Source organism: Ictalurus punctatus, chromosome 5 (assembly GCF_001660625.3).
Source record: "Ictalurus punctatus breed USDA103 chromosome 5, Coco_2.0, whole genome shotgun sequence".
Lineage (NCBI taxonomy): Eukaryota > Metazoa > Chordata > Actinopteri > Siluriformes > Ictaluridae > Ictalurus > Ictalurus punctatus.
The window spans coordinates 29173057-29189518 of record NC_030420.2 but is presented as its reverse complement, the minus strand read 5'-3'; the positions used below and the strand labels follow the sequence as shown (position 1 = coordinate 29189518).

At 37.3% G+C, this 16462-nt stretch overlaps 1 protein-coding gene and 1 long non-coding RNA gene across 2 annotated transcripts in view; both read left to right on the top strand.

Annotated features, from left to right (window-relative positions):
- Positions 1-12424, top strand: part of fibcd1a (fibrinogen C domain containing 1a) — a 92018-nt gene extending 79594 nt beyond the window's left edge. The window contains exons 6-7 of the mRNA XM_047155720.2: positions 4479-4658; positions 11334-12424. Of these exons, the coding sequence (XP_047011676.1) occupies positions 4479-4658; positions 11334-11593 (440 nt within the window). The 3' untranslated portion in view covers positions 11594-12424. The remainder of the gene's footprint in view (positions 1-4478; positions 4659-11333) is intronic.
- Positions 12425-12500: 76 nt separating this feature from the next.
- Positions 12501-14409, top strand: LOC108265211 (uncharacterized). The gene is made up of 2 exons (XR_001812629.3): positions 12501-13730; positions 13943-14409. It is a non-coding gene; the product is annotated as an uncharacterized LOC108265211 (long non-coding RNA).
- Positions 14410-16462: the final 2053 nt, after the last annotated feature.

The window sequence follows — 16462 nt, the reverse complement described above, 5'->3', positions numbered from 1 at the left end:
TAAAACACTTCGGTCCCCAGACACGTTGTCATCTTGTCCTCAGCCCTCTGGAACGTGATCCCCCACAACACCGGGTGGATGGCTCCAGCTCCTCCCCTTTTCTGGCGGACGGCAGCCGCACCTCTGCTTCCCCAGCACACGGACGAGAGCACACACAAGTACCTGGTCTTCCTGGAGAATTCATGTGTACACTCCATGCTTGCTCTCTGAAGCCAGAGTTGGGAATATTCAATGAAAAAATAAGTACTGAAGTTGGATGTCTTGATGTCAGAGAGCTGAGTTGAGTCCTTTGGAGTGTTGCTTCGCTGAGCATGCTCTTAACTTAGACACTCAGGTTCAGATTGCGGTTTAAAAGCCGCCAAGAAATGCTGGGGAAAGTTTAGCCGTAGAGCTGTCAAACAGCTAAGGATTTAATACAAGTTAGGTAATGAAGATACCGTATTTAAATGAAGTTCTTATTAAACAAAGGCTTGTGTCAGAACTGTAAGTAAACAGTGTAGAGGGCATGAATCCAGCTGATATTCCACTTCTAATTACTAATTGGCTTTAATGAAAAGATTTGTAATGAACGAGGTACTTTTTTAAGTGCTAATTAAACTGTAAAACTTTTTCTTGATGTATTAAACTGTAATATAATCCGTACCGGGGTCTTGGGGGAGCCTGGAACCTATCCTAGGGAACTCAGGGCACAAGGCAGGGGACACCCAACACATCGCAGGGAACAATTGCACACACATTATCACGTTGTGGACATAATTTGGGAATTCCAATCAACCTCTACAACTCATGTCTTTGGACTGGGGGACGAAACTGGAGAACCCGGAGGAAACCCCCAGAGCAAAGGGAGAACATGCAATCACTGTGCACACAGAGAGGTGGGATTCGAACCCCCAATGTACCCTGGAGCTGCGAGCAAATGTAATAACCACTAATCCACCGTGCCCCCCAGTGGACAATCATATAAGTATTAATGGACAATCAGTATGGTTGTGGATGTTCTTTCTTGGATAGCTTTAAGACAGCAATAGCTAAGAACAGTTTACACTCACATAAATTGAGTTTGATACCAGAAACGTACACATAAAACTCTAGTGATGCTCATAATCATGCTCTTTTTAACACACTAACATAGTGTACAGTTATACAAGTTGAATGATTTATAATCCCACTATCCAGTATCACACAAATGTGGATGGGTTCCCTTTCGAGTCTGGTTCCTCTCAAGGTTTCTTTCTCATCTCAGGTCTCAGGGAGTTTTTCCTTGCAACCGTCGCCTCTGGCTTGCTCATTATTGCACAATTTAAATGATGAGTTTATATCCAGATTTAAGTAAAGCTGCTTTCCGACAAGGTCCATTGTTAAAAGCGCTACACAAATAAAATTTCATTGAATTGAAATAGACGCAGTTTCCCTAGATAGTTTTTTTTTTTGTCACAGATGTCCTTAAATAGTCCATTTTTAATCATAAATAAACGTATGCATGAGTGAATATCTGCATTGACAGTTTCAAAGTAGCCTGAAAAAAAAAAAACATGCACCTGGCAGCACTGCATACACAGCTCCGAGCAAGGCACTGGTTTACACCTGCTTTTGGGAGGCGCACAAAATCACACACAAAACCTGCTGTGGGATAATTTTCCTAAAAGTTAAACGTTTAGTACATCGAGCGGAAATAAGTATTCACTTCCCATTTTAAATTGCCAATTTCCTACAAAACATGCAGCATTTGCCTAATTATGTCTGAAAACGGGTGCAAACAGCTTTGTACATCTAGCCTTCATCTAGCTTAATGCTTCCCTTCAGTGCTTCTTGAACATTCGGTTTTAATTGGTTAAGATTTTGACTCAGTGAGTATAGTTTTCTAGCCTTTTTTTTTTTTTTTTTTTTACCCGCTGAAAATGGGTGCAAACAGTTTAGCAATGCTAATGTAAAGTTCATCTGGCAACTTTTTCATCTAAAAGTTAAAAAATACAGAAAAAAAAAACTTATTGTGTCAAAATGTTACCCAATTAAAAATGAAAGTGAAAGTCTGTATTGAGGCAGTTGCACTTGAGTGAAGGTTAAAAACTGTCCATATTTAAATATATCCAATTATTTCAAAGTACTAGAGTTGTACGCTGAAGTTGTACACAACAACAATGTGCTTGTTAAATAGAAGACAGAGCTGTATATTGTAAACTAGTTATCACTAGACCCTCATAATTATTACATGACTGTCTAATCACACTTATTTGAGTTGATTGGGTTTATTTGAGACATTGCATATAATAGTTCTAGAAAATACATATCGTAATTACACAAACAGTCCTTGCTGTCACGTTTCCACTGCAAAATCGGTTTAATTTGACGTGGCTTCCACCATCATTATTGTCCAACACATTATTTTTCATTTTTATATCATGTGCACACAACACAACAAGCTGCAGGATACTGAATTAAAAGTCATGAAATTGTAACGTGTGCATGAGATGTCATGTTCTTCTATTTTCTGAGGCTTTTTAAGGATAAGCTGACCTGCTATGCTTACAGCTCACTTTACGTGTTCTTCATAATTTTATCCATAAATAATTCTGCCCTCAAAATAAGGAATGTGTCAATGAAGATGCTCTCTCCTCCTTGTCGTCTGTGCAAATATAATAATAATAATAATAATAATAATAATAATAATAATAATAATAAATAATGCGTGCACTATAAAGGGGCAATACTATTTATTCATTAATGGTATCATATTTTTGTGTGCAATATTGTCCTCAAATAACATTCTCTCTTTTTGTTTTGAATTTCAGTGTTGCGGTTACAACAAACTGTCAGACTGTCAGTCAGTGCATTTACATGAACAACAATGATCCACTATTAACCCGATTAAGATGATACTCTGATTAAGAAACTAGCATGTAAACAGCAATTTTTAATTACCTTAATCCGATTAAAGTCATACTCGAAGTAAACACTAATTGAATTAAGACGTGTGGAGTACTCCTGTTTTAGTCACATTTTTGACGTGTATTACAGACATGTAAACACTTTAATCACACTATTAACGTGGTGTGAGAGTTTTCACCGCATTTTGTGACAGGACACGTACACACACGGCATTGCTCAACCGTTTTACAGCAAACAAGAGAGAACCGAAACCACATACTTGACTACTATAGGCCTGTAGTAGGAGAAATACGTGTATTTCGGCTAGTATATAGATGGTAAGTATGCGGTTTCGGACGCAGTCCACGGCTTCAAGCAGTCGTCTATTTGCACTTAGAGCATGACAAATAATTAACTTTCATAATTAAGCCTTCATAAAAAATGTAAATAAAAACACCCAAAACTGTATACGGTACCATAACGAAGACGAACTGTATGTCGATGCGTGAAATTCTGGAGGGACCTCGGACGGCGTGGCGCGGTGACGTAATGACGTGTACTGTTAATCGCTCCATGTTCTATAACATATAAAACGGGAACATGAAAGGAATATTCTAAAAGCGACTCATGTAAACACCTTAATCAGAATATTGTCTTATTCAGAATAAGGCCAATAATTAGATTACTGCTGTCCATGTAAACGTAGTCATTGTCTCTTAATTTATTACTGCTCCTAACTTGAATCATTATCACGCAGGAAAAATGCACTTAAGTTCATGTAACTGAGACACACCTCTGTTTTACTCAAACGCCAACCTGTGCCTGTAACTTTCATACAATTTCTGAAATTTGCTTAATTCCTGAGTTACACCCAAGGTCTGAATACTGATGTGCGGAATTTTGATATTAAACTTTCACTGCACACACTTAACACTGAACACGCCCCCATGTTAGTTTGCACGTTCGCCTCACACCTCTAGAGTTGTGGGTTCGATTCCCACCGCTGCCCTGTATGTGTGGAACTTGCATGTTCTCCCCGTGCTGCGGGGGTTTCCTTCGGGTACTCTGGTTTCCTCCCCCAGACCAAAGACATACATGGTAGGCTGATTGACATGCCCAAAGTGTCCGTAGTGTGTGTGAGTGTGTATGTGATTGTGCCCTGCGATGGATTGGCACTCTGTCCAGGGTGTACCCTGCCTTGTGCCCGATGCTCCCTGAGATAGGCTCCAGGTTCTCCGTGACCCTGTAGGATAAGCGGTACAGAAAATGGATGGATGGATGGATTATATAGTAGGTCTACAATGACAAATCAGTGAGAAATCAGATTTAGGGTTCTAGATTTAACATTTTTGTTTGTTTGTTTGTTTTTTAATGAATGTAGGATTGACTAAGGTTATGAACCTGAATATCTAATTCTGCTAAACAAAGTTGTATGAAGACATTTATTGATTGGATTCACTGGGGTAGGAACTGAATTCTATATGATGATGGTTCTCATGGAAGTTCATGTTTACTGCCCGGCACCATCATCTAAATTGTATTCAGTTACTTGCAACTTTTTATCATTTAGGTTCTGTCATCTGACTCAGCACCATCTCACTCTTGCTTTTCAGGCCTGAAGCGGATTCATGCTCTGACCATTCAGGCTAATTATGAGCTGAGGATTGACCTGGAGGACTTTGAGAACAGCACTTCCTTCGCGCAGTATGGATCCTTTAGTGTGGGATTGTTCTCCGTTGACCCAGATGAGGACGCCTACCCATTGAGCATAGCGGACTACTCAGGAACCGCCGGTAGGTTCTTCCTTTATCTGGACAACTTTAGTATTCAGCAGGTATGGCTGTATCTCAGGCTGAATCTTTTAGATTTATGGAGAAGTAAAGGAAGCTTTCATACTATACTGAAATGTTTTATGGAGTGGTATTGTAAAGATTCCTGCTGCACTACAGAACTGTACAACATGCTAGCCAGTTTTTTTTCTCTCTGAAGCTAAGACCAACCTTTCCTGTACCCTAATTGTAAAAAAAAAAAAAAAAAAAACATTTAGATATCAGGATTTATTAGATGAAAACTCATTAAAACGTATACTTCCTTAATGTGGCATCATACTCTAAGATCATCCAACCACAGACTAAACACTTGCACTACCTGGGGAAACCTCTAACTGGTTAGAACCAAAGATTTGAATGAATTCTGACATGTGCAATGATAGTTTTGTCGTTCGGGCACTGTTTAGTTTCATGAATCAAGTCACGCGTATTTAGACAACTATTTTGCTGCACAGTAAAATCAAGCAAAAGAGAATGTGAGAAAATAGGATTTAAGATCTGTTCAATAATATACGAAAACATCGTATTTTAAGCATAACGTACTGTATACTAGCTTATAATAATATACATAAATACGAGTATGCAGTATACATAGAAATACATTTCATAACCTAATTAATACTAGTATGTTTAAACTAAACTAATTGTTTACTTCATACGTTGTGTACCTATCTTTAGGTATATTTAGAAATGCGTGAATATAAACAAGATAGCATATGATTACTTCAAATAAGTCTACTTCTCCTGCTACACATTTAGTGTACTTCTCTCCATGTGTACATTACTAGTGCTATACTTGAATGCACTTCTTTTTCATAAGGGAAAGGAATGTGCTGAAATGGATTTCAGAATAATATATTATTTACCGTTCAAACAAAATCTGTTCAGTGAATTTCAAACAGTAGGTGGTTTTACTTAGCCTGAGGCCTTTTGGAATCATATTCCTCTTACTGCAGGAAAAGGTGAGCAGTGTGTGCACAAACGTCAGTATCTATAGATGCAGGATCTCCTTTGTGTTACCCTTAAAAGACCCGGTGTAAAGTTTTAGTAAAGTTGGTTACTGGACTCCAGAGAGAACAGAAGTCTGAGGAGATATAAATCAGACACAAATCAGACCCTAAGTATAGGAACTGTCATGAAGATTAGCACACATGTTTAAAGCTTCCCATCCTGTAAATACTGAAAAAAAAAAAAAAATGAAGTATATGTGCTGCTTATCTCAGTGTGGCAGAGAACCTTTACCTATGCTGCCCCCAGGTGCTCTGTCAAGCGTTAATTGGTTTTCTGCAATCAATCTGTCCCAAGTTCCTGTCCTCTGCCTCTGGCCTCCTCACCAGGTCGGACTCACCGGGAGGAGCAGTGATAATGAGGCAGTGTGACACGTCTATGGCATGCCATAAAGGTGGACAGTTTGCTAATTATGGGAGACAAACAAACACGTTATAAATATAAATCAGGAAGAGAGAAAAAAAAAAGTGGTTTCCACTCTGCTCTAATTAACCAGCACACTTTCAAGTTTCTGCAGCACAACATACTGCAGTGATTCCTAGTGGGGTGAATGCTTTAGGGTGCTCACTTGCTGGTTTTATTTTTATTTTTTTTATTTTTTATTTTTCATCAAATAAATGTTTTACAAATACAGGAAGTGTCCACAAGGCAGGCGGAATGCAGTGTCCTTTAAAGAGCCCTGCAGCCAGCGCTTTATTTTTTTCCCTTGTCATAAAAGTTGAAAATTTTCATAAAAGAGTTGAGTGATGTCAAGCACTTTTTCATCACTAGATCTATCAGATGACGAGAAAAAACAACAACATGAGAGACAGAGTGCCCGTAGAAAACCTGCCGGTCTTTCTACTGAGCCAGTTTATGTGATTTATGTTGTTACAGAGACATTTCAATGTCCGGATTCCGACATTGCAATGTAAGTAGATATAAAATATATGAGACGTATGTAAACTATGGTTATGAACAAGTCCTGCTTTAACTCTGGATGCATACCATGGCCGAAGAGCTGTCAAGTTTCACACACACACTCCTAATCTCGTAAATGTTTCCTCCGAAGCTTGTCTAAAATTCAAAAATTGATGAAATGGCAACAAGCCATGCAGTTAATGATGTTCATGGTTTGTTTTTCTTTTTTATACTTTGTAAACAAATCACCCTTATGCGCTTTGTGTTATCTTAATTAGCCTCAGCCCCAGATGCTCCACTAAGACACTTTCTGATTGTACACTTAATGGCCACCCGAATCAGAAACTTAGCAGCTATTGTCTCATTGGCTGTCATACTTCCATGAACTGAGATGGACAAATTCACTAAACAATGTGATAGGAAGCAAAAATATAGTCCCTGGGTTTAACAAAATGTCATAGCATTGCTATTTAAAAGTGTAGCAGCCTGGGAAAACCCTTCACATTGACATTTTCTACTGAAAAACTACAGACTTCCTTTCACTGAAATCTGTTGTCTCTTTTGCATGTATCTCAATAATAAGAACAATCCTAGCTTTTAAACTCTGGTTACGCTCAAAGGCCAATTCTATCCATTTTTTGCTGCTGTAATTATTGGCTGTTTGACAGAATTCAGCCACAGCAGCAGCCAATGGGTTTTCCCAGCCGAATACACGTATTATTCAAGTCTTTTCTTAAAGCATTTTGTGTCAAGTAATTCTGTGGTCTGAAGCTACCACTGAGATGTGAAATGAAAAAAATACGAGGCCAGTGGATGGCAACCCAAATTTTAATGCAGTTGTTTTGCTATAATCCCCTTAGGCTTTCCCTCAGGAACCACATGGCTCCCTTCATTGCTTCTTGTACGGGAGTAATTCTGTGGCGGCCAGTCAGGTTTCTGCAGCTGCCTGAAGCAATAAGACATGATAATACTTTACAGTTTACTTCACAGACCTCCAGTGTAGACAACTCATGGGCCAACTATTAGAACGGCCATTTTAAAGCAAATATCTTTGAGTGCTTTGACCACCCTTTCTACCACCTTAAAATTTATTTTAATGCCACTTTTGTTTCACGCACCAATGTTGACTTTGTCTATAAGAGAGCAGAATTTCAAATCTGATTGGTCAGAAGTTGTTGATTCATTTTCTATAACAGCAGCTCTGACAGTAGTTCTTGGTGCAAGGCAAAGCTCTGACAGTAGTTCTTGGTGCAAGGGAAATCAGAGGTCCATATTATTGCACTTATTCTAAACAAAGGTAAAACATAAAGTTGTGTATGTTGAAGCTAGAGATATTTATTTCATATCTGTGGTAGGAGTCTCCAGTGTCAGCACTTAAGACGTAACAGTCAGTGGTTTTCCACCACAGGAGCGTCTTCAGGACAGAACACTTCTCAGTTCCTTGGTAACATGACAAGCTGGGTTATTAATGATGTGTGAATTTTCATTTTACGATCACTGTGGTATAAGAAGAATAAAACAGTTTGACTCATTGTGAGAAAATAACCAAGTTCATGGTGGTAAGAGTAACTTCACATTGGGCCACACCACACCACCTTATTATTACTTACATAACAACGTTTGTATGAGTGCACACTTCTTGTAATGTGTATATATATATATATATATATATATATATATATATATATATATATATATATATATGTGTGTGTGTGTGTGTGTGTGTGTGTGTGTGTGTGTGTGTGTGTATATATATATATATATATATATATATATATATATATATATATATATATATATATATTGTTAGGGAAGTAATAAAACACATTATTCTGTGCTGGTCTATTTATAAATTTGTGTGCATAATAGCTCATAATCATTTTACTGTAGGTGGGTCTGTCCCAAGACTTTTGATTTTAAATGTGTGGTGTAATCAGGTGTTTTTGTCATTTAGCTGCAGCAGCTCTGAAGCCTGAAATGTTTCGGGAAAACAATTGACTCTGTGCACGTATTAGGAAAGTTCCGGCATTGGCTTGTACATAATCAGCCGTTTGTTACGCTTCGTAATGTTCTATAATGTTGAAATAACTCTGAAAATACGATATTCTGAGAATAGAAAGCAGTACTGTGCTCTCACACGTGGTCAGAATCCAAAATTATCAGTAGGCGTAATTTTCATTTCATAGCTCCATGGTGTTTTGATGTGAATTTGATGTCATGACCAGAAAATGCGCATTCCCAAGGTTGGAGTATGGATTATTTCAATTTCCCACAATTTCGTTTCAGTACACCAAGATGTTAGTTATAGATGGTGACTGGAATGGACATGTCATGGATATTAGGACATTTTAAACAAGCCACACTGAATAAAGCAAAGAAGAAACTGAGATTTATGAGAGCATCTCTGCTTTATGATAGGATATCGCCTTTATTTCTGTAAAAGGTCTGGTGTGATTCATATGTCTGCAGTAAAGGCTGATATCATCAACTGCCATCGAATTCTATTACACTGAGCACAGCAACATTACATTTACCTGACATGCAGTCCATCACACTGCTACGAAACAGCAAATTCACCTGTTATGCCAAATTAAACTTAACTCTTCTCTTCTCCTTTTCTCATTTGTTCTTCTCTACTTATCTACTTTGCTCTTCTCTTCTTATCTCCTTTCTTCTTTTCTTCTCATCTCCTTTCTTATTTTCTTCTCATCTCCTTTGTTCTTCTCTTCTTATCCCCTTTGTTCTTCTCATCTTTTTTGTTATTCTCTTCTCTTCCTATCTCCTTTGTTCTTCTCTTCTCATCTTCTTTGTTCTTTTCTTCTCTACTCTTCTCTTCAATTCCATTCTCTTCTCATCTCCTTTGTACTTCTCCTCTCTTCTTCCCCATTCTTTTCTCTTCTCGTCTTCTTTGTGCATCTCTTCTCCTCTCCTCTGTTCTCTTCTCTTCTCTCCAATCTTTCTCCTCTTTTCTGTTCTCTTCCATTCTCTCCTCCTCTTTTCCATTCTCTGCTCTTCTCCTTTCTTCTTCATATCTGCATAATTTAAACATTTTCTAAGCTAGTGAATAATATTTTAGTGGATTAAGTACAAGGTAAAGCCCTTATTAAAACGATGAGCTTTGACATGATGAATTACATTCTGTACTGTTGAATCAGTCCCAGTTATTATAAGTAATTAAATTTCATAATGGAATGTAATGAGACGTACTAATGTGAGCTTGATTCTCTCCATTCCACATCCCACGTCCTGCCTTTTCTAGCTATAGCTCCCTTTCTCTTGCCGAAAGGTTAAGGACAAAGTCAATAATTGTTTGCAGTATCGGTCAAACAACCACTTCTTCTTGAAAGTAGGTGGTTCTTGGCCATGATTAGTGATGAAACATACCAGACTCTTGACACACAGCTAGACACATGGCTCGTGAGACTACGTCTTCATCAGCTTCAGCTCTAAGTCTGATAACCTATTTTTTTTAAAAAATGGCCAACCACCTTATGACTTTAATACTTTGCAATAATAGGAATCCAATTGTACTAAATAGCCAAGCTCATGAAGCGAGAAAAAGAGAGACAGAGACAGATCTTATTATAAACTAGCATAATTAAAACTTGCATATTGATCCAATTACATACTGGATTATTTAACATCTGTAAGCTTGGTTTGTATTCTGTCTCACATAGGAGAAAAGGGGTTTAATGAATCAAATGTAAATGCAAATCCAATACCTGTGATTAATCTCACTTAATTAATGGATATTAAAAGTATAAATTACAATGGCTAAATGCTATGTCATTTAATCTGTTCTGAAACCAAAGAAGTTAATGTGCAACATTAGCTTCTTTGGTTTCAGAGCAGATTAAATGACATAGAAATTTGCCATTGTAATCAGTAATTAGCAATCAGTATAGTTCTAAAGGCAGAGGCAGAACAAATTTCTCTGTTAATAACCATTGGGGTGAACTCTTCAAAAACTGTGTAATAATTGACCCAGTTATGCCTTCACATTTCTCCAACAAAATATTAATACTACTGGCAAAATCCAAAAAGGTGTTCGTTAAAATAGCAAGCTACCTAACTAACTAACATCCTAATGCTAGTAAAGCATTAAATAGTAGTACAGGTAGCTAGCTTCCTGTGCAATGTCTCGATCAGCTCCCTAGGGTGTGAGTCGGTATATGGTGTACACAAGTTTGGGCACTGGTAAGGACCCTGGCTCACTACACATTTGGACACGATAACTCGATTTCAATTCTGGGAACAAAAAGTTCATTGGAAGGATTTTGCGATTGAGACAGCCCTTAAAATGGCCGACTCCCTGATCAGTGCTCTGAACTACTGAACTAGGGGTCTGATCGAGACATGCCCTTAGTTTTAACACTACTTCTAAAAAGTGAATAACGTTAAATGCTAGTTATCGAGAACGAGTTTGCTAACATCTTGAAAAGAAGAACTTACAATTTATGCATCAAACTTTACAGCACTTATGAATCAGCTAGCAAGCCAAGACAGCAAAGAGCACTGCAAGGATTTTCACTAGCTAGTGGGTGAATAATCAGCTAAACGTAATGGCTGTTTGAAATTCCAATAAAGTTCCTTCTGCCTCCAAGGTAAATTTGCCCTCAAGACAACAGTAGCAGCCAAACGTGTTGTCACTGACAGTTTTATAAGTATGTCTGAAAAGTCCTTCTACATTAATCCTTTTTCACATTGCTTCCTTTATTTGACTTGCTTTAGGTGACTCATTGCTCAAACACAATGGCATGAAGTTCACTACAAAGGACAAGGACAACGATCACTCAGAGAACAACTGTGCCTCCTTCTACCATGGAGCCTGGTGGTACCGGAACTGCCACATGTCCAACCTGAATGGACAGTACCTGCGCGGCCAGCACTCGTCCTATGCAGACGGCATCGAGTGGTCCTCCTGGACGGGCTGGCAGTACTCTTTAAAATTCACGGAGATGAAAATCAGGCCTACATGTGAAGAAAATTAGTGAGCAGGACACAGAATGGAAAAAAAAGAAGTAGGTGTTAGAGCCACTAACTACAGGAAGAGACATGTACAATGATGTTGTGATCTCTCTGAAAACTGTCTTGACCATGATTCTCAGAGCAATTAGCCCAGTCTGAACTATTCCTCACTCTGACATCTCAATGGCACTATAAAGGAAAGAGCACAATTACTGAGACTTTTATCAGTAGAGTGGTGATACTGTGCCCTTGTTCATCGAGAGGAATTGCTCACGTTAAACCAGAACAAAAACAACAACGCGAAGGAATCATTGCATCTATGGAAATGGTACAGAAAAAAAAAAAAAAAGTCCATTTTAATTGGAGGTGTGCTTGATTGCTCGACTGCTATGGAGTGGATTACTATGAATGTCCTTATTAATGGTTGACGGAGCACATTGGACTCTTTTGCAGTACGTCCTGCAAAGTCTTTTAGCAGAATAATTGGCCTCTAAATAGTTTAGTGATCCCCAGAGCTTGGATTTGTTCACTTTGTAAATGGACATCTCCACATTCTCTTCTCCGTGCATAAGGGCAGCGGTAGCCTTTTTCCACCAACAGTGTGTCGGTGCTGGTTCAAGAGCTGTGTTTTTATTTTTATTTTTTATTTTATCACACTTACAGAATAAATAGCTAAATCGGTAACACATCTTTTTTTTTTATCACACTTACAGAATAAATAACTAAATCAGTAACACATCCGCATCTAGCTCAGCTTAAACAGAATTGCTGTTATTGACAGTATCCTTGTCCTACACATACTGGAGATGTTGAAGGATTTGACTATGGATGGCAACACATTGTACTATGATATATATATATATATATATATATATATATATATATATATATATATATATATATATATATATACAGGGTTGTGAGGGTTACTTAAAAAAAATATTCCATTATAGTTACAAATGACTTCACAATATGAAAGAAATGTAATCTGATTATTTTATGATTACTTCAAGGCCGCATATGTAAATAAAGTCAAGAGAAAAGCAATATGATCTAAAATACTTTTATCTAGAGCTTATTTTAGAACTTAAACATGTTTGGAATTGTTTTAATAAAATAAATAAATAAAAGATCACTGTCCCTGATGCGGGTAACTAAGCTATGGTGACCATCTTCTGGTTTTCCAAAAACACCTTTATTGTTTTTTGCCCTCCTTTTAAATTTTTTTGAATGTCCAAGGAATAAGATAAAATATTAGATGCTACGAGTGTACCTTCTGCCATTATTTACACATTTAAATGGCCATGTAGAATGAAGCACTGTGATACCATGAAATTTAAAATGTCCTTCTATGGCCGTGGCCATTATTTCGACTCAGGACAGCTGTCATTTGCTGCTATTGACAAGCAACTGTTTGTACTCAGCAACACTTCACCTTTGAGAGTGGTTAAGAGTAGGTTAATGCTAGAGAGCCAGGAATTTGGCCAGCAGTTGCTGCAAACCTTTTATAATCGACCAATTGGTGTGCAAGAAGCCAGGAATTACAGACAGGGATTAAAGCAATGCAAATATGCGCATGCATGATGCAGTATTAGACCATAAGCACATCATAATGAAACTAAACCCAAATCCTGGAAAAAAAATTCAAATTTAGAAGCTTTTTTTAAGTCCAAAAAGGAGCACATATCCATGAAAAAGAGGATGTATGGTCACCCTAACAAAACACTCCCCAAGCCTGTGTATATTGGCCAGAGTTAGTTAGCAGCAAAGCTTTAGTCCGGATTGTGGTAGCAGGGTCATGGTCAAGGGCAGGAGGAGGAGTCGCAGAGAACTGTCAGGTAATGAGTGAAGGTTTACAGCTGTGTGTGGTTAAGAATGAAGTGTATTGTGTTGCAATGAGTGCTTGTTGACCCCAAGGGCGAGAGTCCATGCAGGCTGAGCTGTACTTGATTGCGAACACACAACGACAGTGGAATTGTGTATGATTGAACAGATACAAATAGAGATATGAATAGGAATTTAGTGTAGCCAACAGACCTATAAACACCAACAAGTGCAAGGAAAGCAGAGTACCCAGAGAAAACATATGGCTAGAATATTGGACACTACACAAAGACAGTATCAGGGTCAGTATTAGGTCATGGAGTCTGGAGCTGTGAGGTAGGAATACTACCTGCTTTACCACTGTGCTATCCACTACATGTCATGTAAACTTAACAGAACATTCAGAATATACATGTATAATTTTCATATACTTTTGATGATAATCACTAATAGATTATTCAATAAGTGATCCCAGAAATATGTACTCATAATTTCACATAGCCTATTATCAGACATCTGATTATATAATGGGTTTGCTCTTAAACCAGTGTACACATGGGCTCGTTCCTAAAAAAGTTTGCCGGATCCCTGACGCAGCACCCACTACAGCATCAGCACCAGCAGTTGGTGGAAAAAGAGCATCACTTGCTAACATTTTTATTCTTTGTCTATCCAGTCAATGTTAAGGTGAACCATTCCCAATCACAACATTTGCTATAGCTTCAGTACTTCTGTTCTTCACTTTGTAAGATCAGATGTAAAGAACAAACTCAGCACAAGCTAACTGATACATTGCGATTGGTCTGAGGTTGAAAATCAGTATGACTTGTAAGAAAATATTAGTTCTACCAGTAAAACTAGTAAAAATGTCTGCTGTTTTTTCCCCATGCTTTGCATTGACACTGAAAAAAAAAAATATTAAGCCACAGTGTTGTGGGCATTTCATCATATTTATGTTAGTGTCATAACTTTGCATTTGTTAAATAATATTGTTAAATAAAAATGATTTTATGAACTTTTTGTCTGTTTTGTTTGAGCATTGTGACATTCTGTGCTGTACTAAAATCTCTGACACAGTGCTTGTTATAGAAGTGTTTATAAGGTACTTCCTTTAGCCAGAGAGGAAAAGTGTGGTTTGTTGATCTTTGACCTCACTAAAGATCGGCCCACTTTTTTTGGTGTAGTTCTAGAGTTTCATGTCTTTCTTTATTTATTTATTTATTTGTTTGTTTATTTATTTATTTATTTAAAACACAGACACTAATTGTGTAATGAGAATTATTCCAGTATACGGTAGGTTGTACCAAGCAGCTCATCACCTTAAAAAGCAGTTCTAAAATCTGATTGGCTGAACATTGTTCAAAACCATTGTACAATCCTTGATATATGCACACCTGGGACTACATCACAGTGCTTGTAAGAAAGACATCAGATACAATACACTACATCTTTCACCTGGAGTGATCCCTGACAATGGCCCAATCCCCAAATCCAACTTTCTCAGGAAAAAATAATAGAGCAGATAGACATGATCAACATCTCTCATGTTTATTTCTCAGGAAAATCATGTCTATCTGCTCTATTTTTTATGGAAATAAGAAAAAAAGAGAATAAGAGAAAAATGTGAAGGAAGGATTGTTCAGGGAGAAATAGACAGCAAGGATTGTCTGTTCTGCAAAGAGAACTGGAGGTATAGTGAAAAACAAATGAGTTATTTTTATACTGTATGACACCAAGAATTGTGTTTTGTTTGTCTTTATATTTTAATAATTATATTATTGATCTTAACAATTTTGCCCTCACACGTCCACGGCGATAGAACTGGATTCAGGGATCTGCTGCTCATGACAACAGATGAATTCGATTTTATTCTCTGTCTGTTTCTCATCGCTGCACTTGTTACTTGTCGTAGAGGGGCCAACACTACACAATTCATGGGCAAGTATATCACACGTGCTTGAAAATATTGGCGCATATGCCATTGTTCTGTCTGTGGAAAAGCTTCAATTCTGCCCATTTTGTTGCTTAGAGACCATTTTGTGTCTAATTAGCCTATACACTGATTATTTCCTGAGATGCCAGTTGTCCAGAAATTAAAATGAGAGTGTTTTTACACCAGAATGTCATCCTTAAATTGTTTTGGAAAAGATTGTTAAAAGGTCAAAATGTTCCAAAAATACATGGAACATCATTTTCCTAATAAATGGAATGGAAAACAACAGCAATTTTAGTCCCATTATATAAAAATGCCAGTCATTTGACTTAAACGCCAATATTTATGTAAAAAAAAGCTACCTCTTTATAATACTAACTTGAAAAATAAATGAATGACTAATTGTCATTTGCTTATTAAAGGCAATGCACTTATTATTAGCTGAATTATTATTATTATTTTATTATTATTATTATTATTATTATTATTATTATTATTATTATTTTACGATTATGACAGATTAACTCTCAATAAGTAGAGCCTAGGGCTTTAAGCTAGGAGTCACTTCCAGAGAGATGAAATCATTAATTAAAGATGTTAATGGTACATTAATGGAATTGATCTGACAGTTACATTTTCCCCTCAGACACTAGTGGAGGTCTGCGAGTGCTATGAGTGTTTTCATATTTTGGCATGTGATGACAAAGCTAATCATCAGCTGGACCATTTCACTAGTGTGAGAAGAATGAGAAGATTTGTCATTTATTTCACTGTGAAATAGAAGTAGTATATTTCACTGACGTTAATGCAGCTCTGATAGCACTATTACTGTTTGGAGCTCATTTTCCAAGTGATAATTGACACATACTGCTAATTATCATTCCAGTAAGGAATGAAACACAACGGGTGTGCCGTTGTGAGCAAATAATTAACGTCTGGATGTGGTGATGTTTCACGTCGGGCCATTATCACTGCAAAGTGGAATATTTTTCCTATAACAGCATGTCTTATTCCTCTTGGACTACGTTATCAACAGGTAGACAAATGCTATTGTGGGACATGCAGGAAACAAACTGTTCAACAAAGTGGAAACAAATATGCATATGAAAAGTTTTAACTAAACTAAGTCAACTCA